The 16,241-nt window shown below is 33.8% G+C and overlaps 1 protein-coding gene across 2 annotated transcripts; it reads left to right on the top strand.

Annotated features, from left to right (window-relative positions):
• The first annotated feature begins 5,102 nt into the window (after window positions 1–5,102).
• Window positions 5,103–15,076, top strand: LOC101501466 (pre-mRNA-processing factor 39-1). Of its 2 annotated transcripts, none has more exons than XM_004493766.4 (14): window positions 5,103–5,260; window positions 5,569–6,040; window positions 6,814–6,923; window positions 7,922–8,151; window positions 8,763–8,930; window positions 9,075–9,438; window positions 9,917–10,060; window positions 10,985–11,137; window positions 11,227–11,343; window positions 11,696–11,776; window positions 11,910–12,065; window positions 13,512–13,808; window positions 14,456–14,572; window positions 14,826–15,076. In XM_004493766.4, the coding sequence occupies exons 2-14, from the start codon at window positions 5,605–5,607 to the stop codon at window positions 14,919–14,921; spliced, it is 2,469 nt and encodes an 822-aa protein (XP_004493823.1). In that variant the 5' UTR covers window positions 5,103–5,260; window positions 5,569–5,604; the 3' UTR covers window positions 14,922–15,076. The 2 variants fall into 2 exon arrangements, with proteins under 2 accessions (XP_004493823.1, XP_012569384.1); XM_012713930.3 differs by having other exon boundaries at window positions 6,817–6,923.
• The last annotated feature ends 1,165 nt before the right edge of the window (window positions 15,077–16,241 follow it).

The following is a 16,241-nucleotide window of genomic DNA, read 5'->3' on the forward strand; positions in this document are numbered from 1 at the left end:
TCTTTCTCTATAAATGATAGAAACGAAACACAAGATTTCTTTAGAACATATAGAAAGGAGTCAAACTCCCTCTATGTTTTCTGTTTATGCTCACGTAACTATAGCAAAGGTCAGGAGCAAAATTGTACTTTAGAAGTGGGAGGGGCCTTAATGAACACAATTTTGGATTAGAGGTAATATTTGAATATACAACAATTTTAGAGATTATATGAAGCACGAAATATATACTCCATTTGATTCGATGTGCAAGCCAAAAAGACTATTTCTTACTTTTTAAGAAAAGTTATTGTTAGTAAACGGTGGAGCTTGACATGGTTTGAAGAGGGGACCAAAATTGTGCCTAGTATCATCTTACATGGACCTTTTCATGAGAAAATTGGTTTTTAGTATCATCTTGTTTACGATATTCTTCTTTCTAAACGAATGTGATTACCCAATTGCTCAAGTGATATGTCATCTTTCTTATGTTTCATAGATTTTTTGAAATCTTTCCACGAAGGTGGAAGTTTGCCTATTATGGAGGATACAATGATGGTTTCATCCATGTGCATTTGATATTGTTTGTAGTTATTAAGAATACATTAAACTTTATGCATTTGTTCCATTACTGATTTACTATCAACCATTTTATAGTTATTAAATTGAGAAACTATAAACTTCTTACTTGTAGCGTCTTCTTGCACGTATCTTTACTCTAATTTCTCCCATAGTTCCTTTACAGATATGCTACTTTGATATATATCGAACAAGGAGTCAAACATTCCATTAAGAATATGGCCCACACATATATAGTCATCATTGTCCCACTTATGCCTTTCTCTTATTTTTGCTAATGTTTTCACTTCCTTCTCCAGCGGTCTTGTGGTGTTCAGAACATACACCACCTTCAAAGTTGTAAGGAGAAATTTCATCTTTTTATGTCAACGAATAAAATTTCCTCCATCGAATTTCTCCAACTTCACAAAATTAGAAGTCATTTATTTGAGTGATGCAGCCATTTATTGAAAATAAATTTGAACCTAAAGATTGTTGGATCTGTTTTGGTGACAATGTTGCAAGACTTTAATAGTGAAGTTGTTGATGAAGATTATATGTAGCAAATTCTCAAGCGTGTTGTTACACTATCCTTTAGGTTCGATTCGCCTCCACCAATCGGATGCAAATGAGATAACCAACGAATCCCCTTCAGGATATTTTGAAAAACCTTTATATGATTTGCACTTTCACAACAAAAGTATATTTCAATAGTATGTTACAAAAGAATAAGATGACTTAGCATATAAGAATGAGTGAGAAAAGTGAATGACAATCACTAAAAGTCACCCTATTTATAGGAAAAATAATGTCACTTGAGAAATTGCAATTCTTAGTTCTGCCACTGTTTACGAAGCGCTATATACAATAACGGTTTAAAATCAAGACCTTGTATTGACACACAACCACTAAACCAACAACAATTTCATGTTAATTATCACCCATTATACATACATATATTATCCAATATTTTAGAAATATCTCACAGTTATATTATTGGTACTTAAATTGATAAACATGAGAAGTTTGTATGTGGTTCAATGGAATAATAACTTCGTTTTAATTAAAAAAATATCGTGTTTACACAGAACGGTCGCACCCGCAGATACCTTGTGAGATAATAAACTCGCGTTGTCACTAGGCCAAAGGTAAAATTGTAATTGATATATACCACAACATTACATAAATTCAAAAATGTTGGGCTAATTAATCTCTGCGAAAGTTGATGCGCGTTATTTAAAATTTTCAAAGCAATAAAAAAGTGATCGAATAGTTTAAAAGTTGAAACTTATATGTAGTTTCATACATGATGCTTTGGCTGTTATCCAATGGAAACATAGCACGTGTACTTTTCTTCGTTAAGTTAACATCTAATTTATTCATTTTATAAAGTTTGATTTAACTCTTAAAATCTAATAATTAATGTTATCTTTGCCTTTACGACTCTACTGCTGTCACTCACATCTTCTACTATGTTGAGCCTTGATTAAAGACACCACCCTCATCAAAAGCATGGAAATAACATGTATTTTTCAATTAAATTATAAGTTAAAATTTAAATTACCCTAAAATCAATTCCAGAGAAAACGACTACATACTAGTCATATTTTATCAAAGTATTTTCATTCCAGTGATTTGTTCAATCGGGATCTTTTGGTTCTCTAGTTTATCTAATTATTTTCTTTTTATCTGTCGTCGATTTTCACTCAAATGGATGATTGGTTATTAGAAAAATGCTATAATGGAATAAATTGTTTGGTATTCAAGATAGAATGGGTTGGAAGGATATTTGGGAAGACAATTTTATTTATAAGATAAGTGTAGAAACATTTTAGAGAAGACGACAATCTTTAAATCATTTTATAAAGTTATTTCTTATCCACATATTTATAATTTGATTAAATAATAACAAAACAAGGTGTATGTAACTTTATTAAAGTGTTATTCTAGTTTAAATTGTCTCATGAGAAGTGGTTCCACGACAATAAAATACAACGATTTAAATAATGTTTTATAGTTGTGGAACTTCACAAGTTTTATTGTGAGAGCAATTAATAAATATAATGTATATTTGCCATTTTCAATAATTTGTAATAAACTTTCTGCTGGTATAGTGGTAATTTAACATTAATTGTTATTTATGCTATTGATTTGAATCCTATTTTGTTATTTTTGTTAAATAAATTGATATAATTAACAACAACAGGAAATACTAAAATAAAACCGCCAATCGTGTACTTGCCTTTGTGAGATATTATTAGAGTTGGGAAACTGTTAATTAAAGTTAGAAGGCACGTGGTCTGTGTAGATTTATAAACGGCTCAACAATCATCGGTGGTAAGAGCTGTTATTTTCTCAAACCCCTTATATATTGGAGGATTAAAAAAAATGTTATAATAAAAATGTCTATTGAAAGCAAACTCTTAATGTAAAAAAGTCCACAAAATTCCATGGATTTAGATGGTTCATAGGCCTATTTAAAAAAAATCAACAGTTTTTTTTTCAATAAAAATATTTCAATTTTGTTTCAATTTTTTTTGCGATTTTTTTTACAATTTTTTTTCTATGACTTTTATGATATTATCGTCTAAAGTTTAAAAAAACATCACATAAATGATATGATAACAACTACTCTATACAAGTTAATGAGTTTATTTAAGTCAAATTGTTTACATCCTTTATTATTATCTTTACGACTGTTTAAATCCAATCTTGAAGCTGAAAAGTAACTATTAGAAGGTTGCATCATATTCATATCGGCTGGTTCCTTATTCGAGAATTGATTCAAACGGGGCCCTTTTAACTCAGTGTGGTAGAGTAACACCATGGTAAGGTGTAAGTCATCGGTTCAAATCCGATAAGGGGCTAGTTAGAAAGTGAAATAGTATTCTTTAGCTATCTATATATATATATTTAGAGATATTTCCTTTAATTGTCAGATATTTCTATTTTGGTCCAATAAAAAAATACGAAAGATTCTAAAAAAAGTAAGTGGACCTAACCCATTGAATCATAACTATATCTACTATTCTGATATTCAAATTCGATAGAAATAAAATTCGAACGGTGTATCTTTTTTGTTTTTAATACCTCTTTGGTTGGGACTCTACAAGAATCTGTCGATATTTCGGATTAAATCCTATTGTTCCTAGCAAGAAATTGCTATGACCATCCATTGCTAAGTTGTTGTTGTCGTTGTTGAAGTGTCTTAATCCAAACCCTCCTCCATTTTGAATGATCTCTTGTTCTTTTTGCGGAAAATACTGTTTATTTCACAATACTTGACATGCTTGTTGTTTTTTATTTTATAATAACTAGGGAAAAATACTGTTTTATTATATAATATATTCGAATACATTGTAAAATTGTGACTTTAACTTCCTTAGACAATTTAATAGTGGTTTTTAAGAAGTTATAAATTGGTGGGATTTTTAAGAAGTTATTAAAATATGTTGCAAGCTGAACCATAAAAAAGAGTCTCAAAGATCGAAAAGCTGACACAAGCATGTCTTTCATTTCACAGGTAAATGACTTCAACACCAGTAACCCTCAAATGACAACAAAAAAGTAACAAAAGTCAGAAAATCAACCATGGCGGTGGTCGGAACCAAACAAACGAAGGAGGAAATGGATGCGCAACTTTGATTTAGGGTTTCATGTGTAAATCACACGTTGCTTAAGATTCTGTCCAGATTGTGAAAAAATGAAAACAAAAAAGGGGCCATGAGGCCCTTTAGCCCAGGCGCACAAAGAACTAAAAAATAGTAAATTGTGGCCACAAAAGAATATTTATTAAGAGGGTTCAAAACGTGGATTCTAGTTGAAAGTTTAAAGGAGTTTGTGATTATGAGTTTTTTTGACAGCTCTAATTGAGGCTGAACCGTATTAAAGAATTTGAAACTCTTTTATAATTCTTAAAAATTGGATCCTTAATAGGAAGAGTTATAATTTTAATAATTAAAAAATTTGGTAAAATAATTTTTAGTTCTTATACACATATCAATCTACATGATGCCTCGTACACATATCAATATACACGATGTATGTCATTTGATAAAATATTATACTCATAAAATACTCAAATTATAAAATCCAAAATTACAACCGCATACACCGTAATATCTATATTAATTAATATATTTGTTGTCACATCAGATATAGTCTTAATTAGTCTCAACCGATTAATATATATCAAAGCACACAAGCCATAATTATACTATAGATTTATATAATTTGATTTTCAATGAAAACATTAAATTGAAAGAACAACAATTATTGAATAAAATAATTCTCTAAAATATATATTAAAATATAAATTTTATTCTCTAAAACACTTATAAATCTCCTCCCAATTAAATAAAATATATATTAAAATATAAATTTAATTATCTAAAACCCTCCTAAATCTCTTCCTAATTTAATCAAAGTAAAAAATGTATTTTGAACGAAATAACTAATAGTATAGCAAAAGCCCATGAAAAATAATTGCCTAATCTACACCACACAACAAATCAAAAAACATAACAATTTGTTTCAATCTCATCATTATCCATCATCAACGGCCTCAGATATAATAAGAGCATCACTTGCCATAGAGCCGCAAACACCCACATCCAACGATATATTCATAAGACCACCTCAAACTCTCGGTGCCCTACTTCGCAAATTATCAAGATTTACCACCAAAAACATTCATTCATTAGAACCGACCACTATTTCATTTTTGGTACTCTCTCTTTCTGCAACGAAATCATTTCTCTGTTCAAATGCTTCTTTTACTTTTTTTTTTAATTAGGGTTTGAAACCCTAGGGATTTAAGTTAATTATAGTTTATGATATTTTTTCAATGTGTAGTTCTGGTTACTTGTTTAAATTTGTTTGATCAATTACAAATGCTGTTTTCGGATGATGTGTTTGTTGGATTCACGGGTTCTGTTCATAATGTTTTTTGAATTATTTGACAGTGTAATCTTAACACTCATTTTAATAGAAAACTGGTTAATCCTTTTCTGTTTTTGTTTTTTATGGATTTAGAGTTTTTCATTGAAGTTAAAGGTCTTTTGTTGAAGTATGGGAGATAGTGAAACAGTAGTTGCAGAAGCATCTGCGGCTGAGGCGTATCCACCGGCGGGATACAACAACACCGTCTCAAATCCTGTTAACGAGGCTGGTGCTACCGTTGAGATTTCCGGAGAAGCTGCCGCTCAGGCCAATTCAAGCTATGAATTTGCTTATTCTGGTGATGGGAATGCGTATGCTGCCGGCGATCCTAATTCGGTTCTACAACAAGCTCAATTTGGTGCAACGAATGAATCCAAGCAAGGTGCTGGAGTGCCGGACGCTAATGAGGCCTCTGGTGTGTCGGGAAAGGAAGCTATGGAGTCTGCCATGGTTTCTGGTGATCATTCGACTGTAAATGGCGGTGTTGGTTCAGTTGGACTTGAAAATGGAAATGCATTGGAGAATGTTGATGGGTCAGATGATAAACAACTTACAGATGCTTACGGTATATATATGTTGTTTTTTACTCTTACTTTACCTATACTATTTACAAAAAGCAAAGTTATACTGTCTTATTGTTATCTGAGTTTTGAAAAAAAATCAGAATTCAAACTCAAAGCTAGGTATAGAGCTTGTAGGTAATATAATTAAGAGTCAAGGCTTATGCCTTATGGTTTAAGTGTTTTTTTTTTTATCTTATACGGTTTAAGTGATTTATTAACCATCAAATAGTAATGTAGGCCTTGTAGCTATTATTTTTCTTTATGACCAGTGTTCCATTTATCATAACTAATGATTTTTCACCAATATTTCTATATGAAAAAATGGAAATTTAAATTGTCCACGTTAAGAAACTTTATTTTTCATGAACTGGGGGTGGCGTTTAAGGCTGTAAACAAGGGGTCTTACATGTTTCTATCAACAAATCGATTGTAGCCAGTAGATTAGGACGGAGAGCAAAGTAATATAATGCTAGTTCCATTCCAAGTGACTTAGAAATTTTTCCAGGCACGAAGTTGTAGTTTGATATGGATCTCCATCATTGATATAATAAATAGCTCTATTAGATGATTAAATAAGTACACGTTTAAAAATTGATTCTATTTCATTGATTTACCAGTGCATGAAGTGAAGAAGATATTGTAACTTTGGTTTGTAATTTAGTGATCATATATTCTAAGCCACTTCTGCAGCTTTATTTTTCTTCATTATAAGTCACAAACATGTGTCTGTTTAACCAAATTATGATTTTGCCCTATTCATTTAACTCACTTTTAGCAGCTGCCTTGTCTGCTGAAGAAGATCGACTGTGGAATATTGTAACAGCTAATTCTTCAGATTTTACTGCTTGGACGTCTTTGATTGAAGAGACAGAGAAGGTGGCTGAGGTATGCTATGTTGACCTAGTTTTTAAGACTTGATTTACGTGTTGGGGATGTGTTAATGTTTACTTGTTTCAGCTTTAACCCTGACTGGAATATTTGGACATGTCTCTAATGTCTTTGTCACCTTCAAAGTTCTATACTGCACTATCTTGTTTGAATATGTCAGTTGTGTTGTAGCTATCATTGCCAACGTTATCGATGGCGGAGCATGGCAGAAAGACATAAATCCACCATTTTTAGCTGCCATAAATCGCCATGGCGCTTTCAAACTTCTCAAATTAGCCACGATGGTTGTCATAAAATCTGCCATGGCCGATATTTGACAACACTGATCATTGCAAACAAAGGATGAATTTTCGATTTTTTTTTGCTAGGGTAGTATCATGTGGGTGGGTAGACTGATAGTGAAACTTATCTAGTGTCAGAGTATTATGTGGCGTTATTTATTTTTTGTCATTATTCTAATTGGCTTCAGCCAAATGCATGTGATGTTACCCTTTCTAGAATTTTCAGATATTTTTTGTACTTTCATAACCATTACTCGTTAACCATTTGGATGGGGCAATATGATGAGTAGGAATTGAAATAAACGACTGATTCACAATGTTTTCCTATTTGTTAGATAGATGACATGCATGCCAATATGATTCAATACATTATGTGTGCAACTACATGGACAATTTGTGCTGTTAAATCTGCAGCTGTTTAAGTTTGTTTATGTCTTGATTAAAAATGTCAGTAATGTAAGCACAAGTTATGTGGTTGGTTTTTCCGGTGCTTGCTGTTCTAGTGGACTATCAAACTACCACAATTCCTGGTTTTGTAGCATTTGGGAAAGAATGTTGTATAGTTTTACCATGCTACGTTTTTTCCCTTCGTTTGTTCTTTATATGTGATGCTTGTAGTTGTAGGTTGAGTTGACAAATCAATGTTATGCATTTTATAATTGTTTTACTTTGATTGTCATGGTTCTCATTTATTAATGATTTTCTCCATTGAAGAACAACATTTTGAAGATTCGTAGAGTCTATGATGCTTTCCTAGCAGAATTCCCCTTGTGTTATGGGTATTGGAAGAAATATGCCGACCATGAGGCGCGCCTTGGCTCTGTTGATAAAGTTGTTGAAGTTTATGAACGTGCTGTTCAAGGGGTTACTTATTCAGTGGACATGTGGTTGCATTATTGTATATTTGCTATAAGCACGTATGGGGATCCAGACACAGTTCGTAGGTAATGGATGCTTACTTGTTACTTTTTTTTGAATGATCTGATTTTCCATTTTCTAGGCTCAGCTGTTTCTTGCTTGCTTTCTAACCTGATTTCAGAGTCCGTGCAACAGCGCTATCTCCCTTTTATGGCGGAAAAGCTTTGATGGGATTGCATGTCAGAATGTTTTGCATTCTGATGTTTAAATCCTTGGTTTTGAGTCCACTATGTGTAGTACTTGAAATTTTTAGGGCCATTTTCCCCAATAAACTTTTCAATTCGATTTCAAAGTTCATAGTTGTTAGAAGGGTTCTGTTTTCCCTCCCCCTTTTCCTGTTGAAATGGTAGCTGTTTTTATCTTTGACACTCTGAGGTGCATCAATTTGCCTATTGCTGCTGGGAAGATCTCGTCTGGTTAAGGGCTAGATGGCCTCTATGACTGCTCCATTTCTCGGACATAGTATGATTTTTTGCAGGAAGGTAAATGCAGCGTTTGGATGTCTTATATGATGTTACGAGTGATTTGTTTGATACCCTAGAACACTAGTGCTGCTGTCTCCCATACATGGATGTGCATCAGTTAACGGATGCGTCAAATTACAGATTAATCAGAACTGCTTGCTTGCATTTTTCAGGCTTTTTGAACGAGGATTAGCTTATGTTGGAACAGATTATCTTTCGTTTCCTCTTTGGGATAAATACATTGAGTATGAGTACATTCAGCAAGACTGGGCTCGCCTTGCCTTGATCTATACCAGAATATTAGAGAATCCAAATCAGCAGTTGGATCGGTATTTCAGCAGGTAATAACTTGTTTTAATAATGTCATTCTATTTCATTAGTTTTTGATATAGAAACACAGTTACCACTTTTTCCACATTTTTTCTACTATGTTCTCTCTATTTCCCTCGGGAGTAAGTTACTTAATGCTGGAAATGGTGTTGCAGCTTCAAGGAGTTGGCTAGTAATCGACCTTTGTCAGAATTAAGGACAGCTGACGAAGCTGCTGCAGTGGCTGATGTTGTTTCAGAGGGTACTGGCCAAGCTGTTGAAGGAGAGGTTCGTCCTGATGGTGCAGAGAATTCTCCCAAACCTGTAAGTGCTGGATTAACAGAAGCAGAAGAGTTGGAGAAGTATATCGGCATTAGAGAAGAGATGTTTAAGAAAGCTAAAGAGTTCGATTCCAAGATCATTGGTTTTGAAACAGCTATCAGGAGGCCCTACTTTCATGTACGGCCCCTTAATATTGGGGAGCTTGAGAATTGGCACAACTATCTTGACTTCATAGAAAGAGAAGGTGACTTGAGCAAGGTAACTGAACTAGTTTCTTATGAGTGAACTTTCCGTTCTTAGTTTTTCCTATTATAGATTGACTTACAGTAAGTAATATCTGCTGTATCATATGTTTTATTGGCTAATCCTTGGATGAAGAAACTTTTTAATCGGGATATTGAACTGAGACTAAAGCATGGGCCTTCAAATTGGTTTCTTGAGGCTAAGTACTTCAAACCCTAATTTGTCAATGGACATTCTAGGTTTCTCATGTGTTTGCAAAAGTTTATTTTTTTAAAGTGCGAACGTTATGCATGCAGGTATCTTCTATTGTTCATAATCACCTGTCTCAAGCAAGGAGGGTCCCTCTTTTCATATTTGAGGGGCCTCTTTGTCCCGCTACGGAGTATTTCTTAAGGCTTTGAATTTTTTAATGTTTTGAATTTTTCTTTTATGCTTGTGTTTCATATTGCCAGACTATTTTGATGATGTGTTGTTTTGTTGTTTTGCCAATTAGATTGTCAAGTTGTATGAGAGATGTGTCATTGCCTGTGCCAACTACCCTGAGTACTGGATACGCTATGTTTTGTGTATGGAAGCTAGTGAAAGTATGGATCTTGCAAATAACGTTCTTGCTCGGGCGAGCCAAGTCTTTGTCAAGGTAATTTCTGCTCAATATCAATTTCTAGGTCTGCAATCATTTGCTGCTTTTTAGTGCTATATTCATTTGTCCAGGTTGTAAGCTAGGGGAATGGACAATATATATCTTATAGACTCTTCTAATACTAGCCACTTGTTCATGTTTGTGTTCTATTAAGTTTAATAATGACCTCTGACCAGGATAATAGTTCATGAAACTCGAATTAGTGTGTCGATACATTGATACTTTTGTATGTCATTCAAGCATAAGTTATTATTGATTCTTCTGAGGGCTTTCCATGAAATCTGTGTGTTTTTCTGTCCACACTTTTTTCTTCCTTTCCGGCAAAGGAATAGATGGTGGTTGCAGCCTGATCTGAAAATGAGCTGTAGTTGTTTCTTTTGTTTGTCCTCTTGGAGCAGTTGCCCCTTCTTATTATTTTTCGTAACAATTTTTTGCTTACCTTGCTGAAGATGATTAAGTGGTATTTTATTTATTTAAAATAATTTATCCCTCTTTATTTTCTGAACTCTTTTATGTATATATGTTTTCTTTAGATGAATAAGATTTCCGTTTTCTTTTATTTTTATCTTTATGTTCATAGCTTTGCCAATAACCAATTTTCCTGTAAGGGAAAGCTAATGAATGATTTATTTTGTTATCTCACCTCTCTTACATAAGATCCCTTTGCGTTTGGTACTTGGTAGTGATTGAATTCCTCGTTTTTCACGGAGGCTTTGGTGTCCTTAATCAGTTTTTCTGTAGGCCCAGAGTATTTTTATATCTCTAACAATTAACAAGCTTTTTGTTGCGGCTTCATGAGGCCCAGTGTATTTTTTTTCTCTAACAAGCTTCACGCATACAACTTAGTCTTATTAGAAAATGTAACGTGGCACATACCTTTTATTTCTGCTGCTTTATCATTTTTTGTTTGTCATAATGCAGAGACAACCAGAGATACATCTTTTTTGTGCTCGGTTCAGGGAGCAGGCCGGTGATCTAGTGGGTGCTAGGGCTGCGTATCAACTTGTGCACACTGAAATTTCTCCAGGTCTTCTTGAAGCAATAATAAGGCATGGCAATATGGAATATCGATTGGTATGCTGGCTTACAAAATTGTGAATAGATTGTAACTTATTTTTTGTATAAAGTGTTTACAGTTTTTCCATTCCTTGTTATTGTTACAGGGGAAGTTGGAAGATGCCTTCTCATTGTATGAACAGGCCATTGCCATTGAGAAAGGAAAAGAACATTCACAAACACTGCCAATGTTGTTCGCTCAGTATTCTCGATTTGTTTATTTGGTAGGTTTGGTAGCATATTTGAATTCTTCTCTAGTTATGCATTCTTGTTTTAGACACTCACACACTTGTCTTTAGAACATTGAATAATGATAGTTCTCTTAATTGACATCATCTACTTTTTCTTATTGAGCTGTCTGTATTCTGCTAAATGATAATGGTCTGCGGGCTTTTAATTCATGCCAATAAATAAAGCATCCAGATGATTCTATACAAAAAATCACAACCTCAAGTTTAAGATGACAATTGTTATATTTTTTGACAGTTCTTGCTTTATGTTTCCAGTTGCTTTGCTTGATTGTCTGAAATATACCTTGTCATGTTTTTGAAATAATCTTTTTCATTTTGTCATTAGGCCTCTGGCAATGCAGAAAAAGCTAGAGAGATTTTAGTTGGGGGGCTTGATAATGCTACGCTGTCAAAGCCACTACTTGAGGTCTGTCCCCCACTTTTACTTTCCATGGGCACTTTACTTATATTATGCAGTTATAGTCTTGGAGATTCTTCTCTTCATCTTTCCGAGTGTTCATCACATCTAATGAGATTATCTAATTTCATGTTGTACTCAGGCTTTATTGCATTTTGAGGCTATTCAACCCCAACCAAAGCGAGTTGATATTGACTTTCTAGAGTCATTGGTTGTCAAATTCGTTACGCCCAACCCAGAGAGCCACAGTGTAGCAAGTGCAACAGAGCGTGAGGAACTTTCTAGCATTTTTCTGGAGGTGATTCCATATGATGACGTTTGATATTATATGTAGTTTCCTTGAGTATTACCCACATCCCATTCAATCACTATATAATTTGTTTAACCGACAATCTACGTGTAACTAATCAATGGGTTTTTGACAGGTAATATTAAGTGTAGGTAGTTAAGTTGTTAATGATAGGTAAACTCAGGTTAGTAAAGTGACCATATAACCAAACGTGGATGATCAAGTTTGGTTTCCCTTAAGTTTAATCTTGACCATCCATGTAAGTTTAATCCTCTTTCATCTCTGGTAACCTCTATTGTCTGGCCACCTTCATTTTTTTGGTGAACTAGCAACTTTTTTTCTTATATATTGCTGTTCTCTCTTCTCGTTGTCCGTTTCTTGTTGTTCGTTGAGTCTATCTGTTTTCTCTTTCTTGTTCTTTAATTCAATTCTGTTCTTTTTTTATTCTGCCCTTTTTATCTCTTCCATTTTTCTGATGTGTTTTTGTTCTTTTATTCTGCCATTTTATTTTCGGGTGCTCATTAATTATCTTCGCCTTGTTATTCTCTTGTACTCTATCCTCTTGGTTCAAACAAAGACCCTTCTTTAAACCTCCTACTCCACTCTAGTAATGTCAAGTGTAAAACAAGCTTCAAGAGTGCTTTGAATGTGTCTGGGTTAGATTTTGAATATAACCGTGCCACCATCACCAGGGTATACTGGATTTTTTATTCCTTGCCATGAACTGTCATCTTCAGTTAACGTTGTGCTCCACTCATGTTCTCACATGTTGTGCTTCCAACACAGAAAATAAATCACACAAGGGAGACTTTTTACTGAAAGTAAAAAAGAAATATGAAAACAAAAGTGGCTATTGATGCTAACTCTTACTTCCTATATCCAGGCCCGAATCCGATGCCATCAATATCTGATTAACGGTGCCGAGTCCTATTCAGATCCGCCTCCCATTCTACATTCTTCTACTGTATCCTACTCCATTGTCACTTTATCAAAACCACCTCCCCTATGTTTGTCCTCAACATGTCATTTTTTCTCTCTCCTTTTTTAGAATATACACTATATCTTACGGCCATGATTCTTGACTGTGGCACTGGTGCATTATTGTTAGAATATACACACACGGCACACACAAACTTGTTCACAGGGTCATGTAGTAGGTGGATACAATTTATAATAATAATTCATCAGCTCATATGCTAGTGGTGGTATGATATGCATTTGTTGTATTGTGGATTATTTTATACAACTTTGATGTAATGTATACATGTAAAGCTAGATTAAAAGTAGTGTATGGCATAGATGTTTGATTTTTTATTAGTTTCAAAGCTTTGTGTTGTCTTAATTGTATCAATTAATTAATTTGGTTCTTGAAAGGTCTGCCTGCTCTGTTTGTGCCATACCTTAATTGTTACTGAATGTTCAGAGGAGTATTATTAATTTCTGTTGATTTTTCAGTTTTTAAATCTCTTTGGTGATGTTCAATCTATCAAGAGGGGTGAAGATAGGCATGCCAAACTGTTCCTTCCACACAGAAGCATGTCGGAGTTGAAAAAACGTCATGCAGAGGATTTCTTAGCTTCAGATAAAACTAAAGTGCCGAGAGCTTATTCTGCCCAATCACCTGCCCAGTCTCTAATGGGTGCATATCCAAATGCACCTAATCAATGGACTAACTATGGAGCACAGCCTCAAACTTGGCCGGCGGCCACACAAGCACAAGCACAACAATGGCCTGCTGGTTACACCCAACAGGTAGATTAGTTTTTCCCCCCCCAGCTATTTGGTAGCGTGCTGCTTGATTGGGGTTTTTCCGATGACGTAGGATGAATTGTTTTTTAAGCTAGTTAGTCTTTTTTACCAGGTTGTGCACTATGAACCGGTTTTGTTGTTCTCAGAAATAGAAGTGTACGCATAAGATGTCACACCATCAGAAATAGAAGTGTACCCATGGCGTAGGATGAATTGTTTTTTAAGCCAGTTAGTCTTTTTTACCAGGTTGTGCACTATGAACCGGTTTTGTTGTTCTCAGAAATAGAAGTGTACGCATAAGATGTCACACCACCATAATTTTCAAATTTTTAACATTATGAAGAACCATATTAGCCTAGTTGGAATTGAATTTATGCTTCGTAACTCTTTGCAATGAGTTAACTACCCTTTTAAATAATATTTGCTTTGAACCCATAAAAGATATCTTCGTGCATTTTTATCTACAGAAATTCATGTCATTAGTGCTCTTCATTCATGCTATGCTTGACAACTTTCGGGCAATGTAATCTTATGGCTGTATTCTGGAGTTAACATTTGTTGTCCTTGTGTTCTATGTTTGCATTGGGCTTAAGCTTTCTAGTATGATGAGGTTTCTCTGTTTTTAACTGATCCATTCTGATTTGATACAGGCTTCCTATGGCGCTTATGCTGGATATGGAGGCAACTATGCTAACCCACAAGTGCCTACATCGGTTCCACCAAGCACTGCTGCATACGGAGCCTATCCTCCTGCATATCCCGCACAGGTGAAAAGCTGTTACAGCTCTTTATTTTCAGTGATTCTTTGTTCCCTTATATGTTTCAGCTCTATAGTTCCTTCGTGGGAGTGTTAATTACAGTTTTGTTCTGTGGAATAAGGGAAATATATATCAGTTTTATTGTTCTAATAGTATTAAGTTTGGTATTATTTCTCAGTTGGTATTTGACTTCCTTTTCTATACAATCTGCTAGACCTGAGAATCTGGATTTGGTTTTGATTATTTTTTGTCTGAATTTCAGCCGGCACTGCCTCAACAAAATTATGCACAACCTGTTGCAGCCCCGACACAGCAACCCGCAGCAGTTCCTCAGGCCTATTACGGAAGTTACTACTAAAATGAGATGGCAACTGTTTTCGCTTTCTGTAATTTTTTCCTTGAATATTGTAGGTTTTTGGTATTTAGGGATTTTGGCGCATAGATGCAGTGTAAGCTTTAAGTAATACTATTACTACTCACCATACTAAGGATAGAAAATCATTTTGACTTGCATACGACATTTTATTCGTATTGTTCGATTCACTGGTTAGTGGAGTGCTTACATTTTTCATTATAAACGAGTAAATTAGTACGTGTTATAAAGTATAAACTAGTGAAAAACACAAGTTTGTGAAAGCGTGAGTGTCAACAAAACAACATTTGGTTAACAATGAGCTAGTATGTTGGTCTTACCAAATAGGTCTTAGCCTCTAAATAAGTGACTTTGATGAAAATTTCACCCCTTTTCCTCATTTTGAGTAGTGGTGAAAGAGAACGGAAAAAATCAGCATATCCACAAAAAATATCCTTTCAAATTTGAGAAATAAATTTAATGTCGTTTGATATTTCATTAGGTAATTTTAAATAAACATATAAGTTCTCCAAATATATAAGTAAATGAATTTAATTTCCGTACATCGATATAATATATTATAAAAATTCTATATACCTAGTATACATATTAAATCCTAAATTGCTATCGATGTTATATTAGCCACTCAATGCTCCTACTGTTTTATTTTTCTTAGACACCGACGTACCAATATTTTTCTTATTTTATAAGTTTTATTTTTATTTTTATGAATTAACAATTTTATTAGTCTTGAGATACCAATGTTATTGCCCTTTTTATTTGTCTTAAAGCACCCATTGTTCATGAAATATCAGTGCTAGTGATTCAATTGAAATCATTACCCTTTATTAGTCCTAAAGTATCAATATTAATAACGTTTGCTTTAGGAGATTTATTTTAATGATTAGTCTTATTTTGAATATATTTTTTCAAAATTGCGTATTTGGTCCTTTAATATGGATAATTAGGATTTCTGTTAACTTCTTTTGTCAAATTTATGTATGTTTTTGTTAACTTTTGTTTGTATGGCTAATTAGAATTTCTGGCTCAGCAACATAAAAATTTAATCTGTGATAGCAACTCTAAAATAGGGTTTATACAAAAAATCAGTTTTATTTTTCTATAATTGTTCCCATTCATTTTTTTCTACACGGTGTTTAAACTAATGATGACTTGTGCTTGATGTTTTATCGTACCAAGGAGTGTTTGAACAAATAAACGTTCTATCAATTTTCAGTAAAATGGTTTTTTTAACGAAAGAAAATAAGCATAGATGAGGCATGCTAGTTCTTTCATGAAGGAAAAGAGAATCATTGATACCACCTT

Source organism: Cicer arietinum, chromosome 3 (genome assembly GCF_000331145.2).
Source record: "Cicer arietinum cultivar CDC Frontier isolate Library 1 chromosome 3, Cicar.CDCFrontier_v2.0, whole genome shotgun sequence".
Classification (NCBI taxonomy): domain Eukaryota; kingdom Viridiplantae; phylum Streptophyta; class Magnoliopsida; order Fabales; family Fabaceae; genus Cicer; species Cicer arietinum.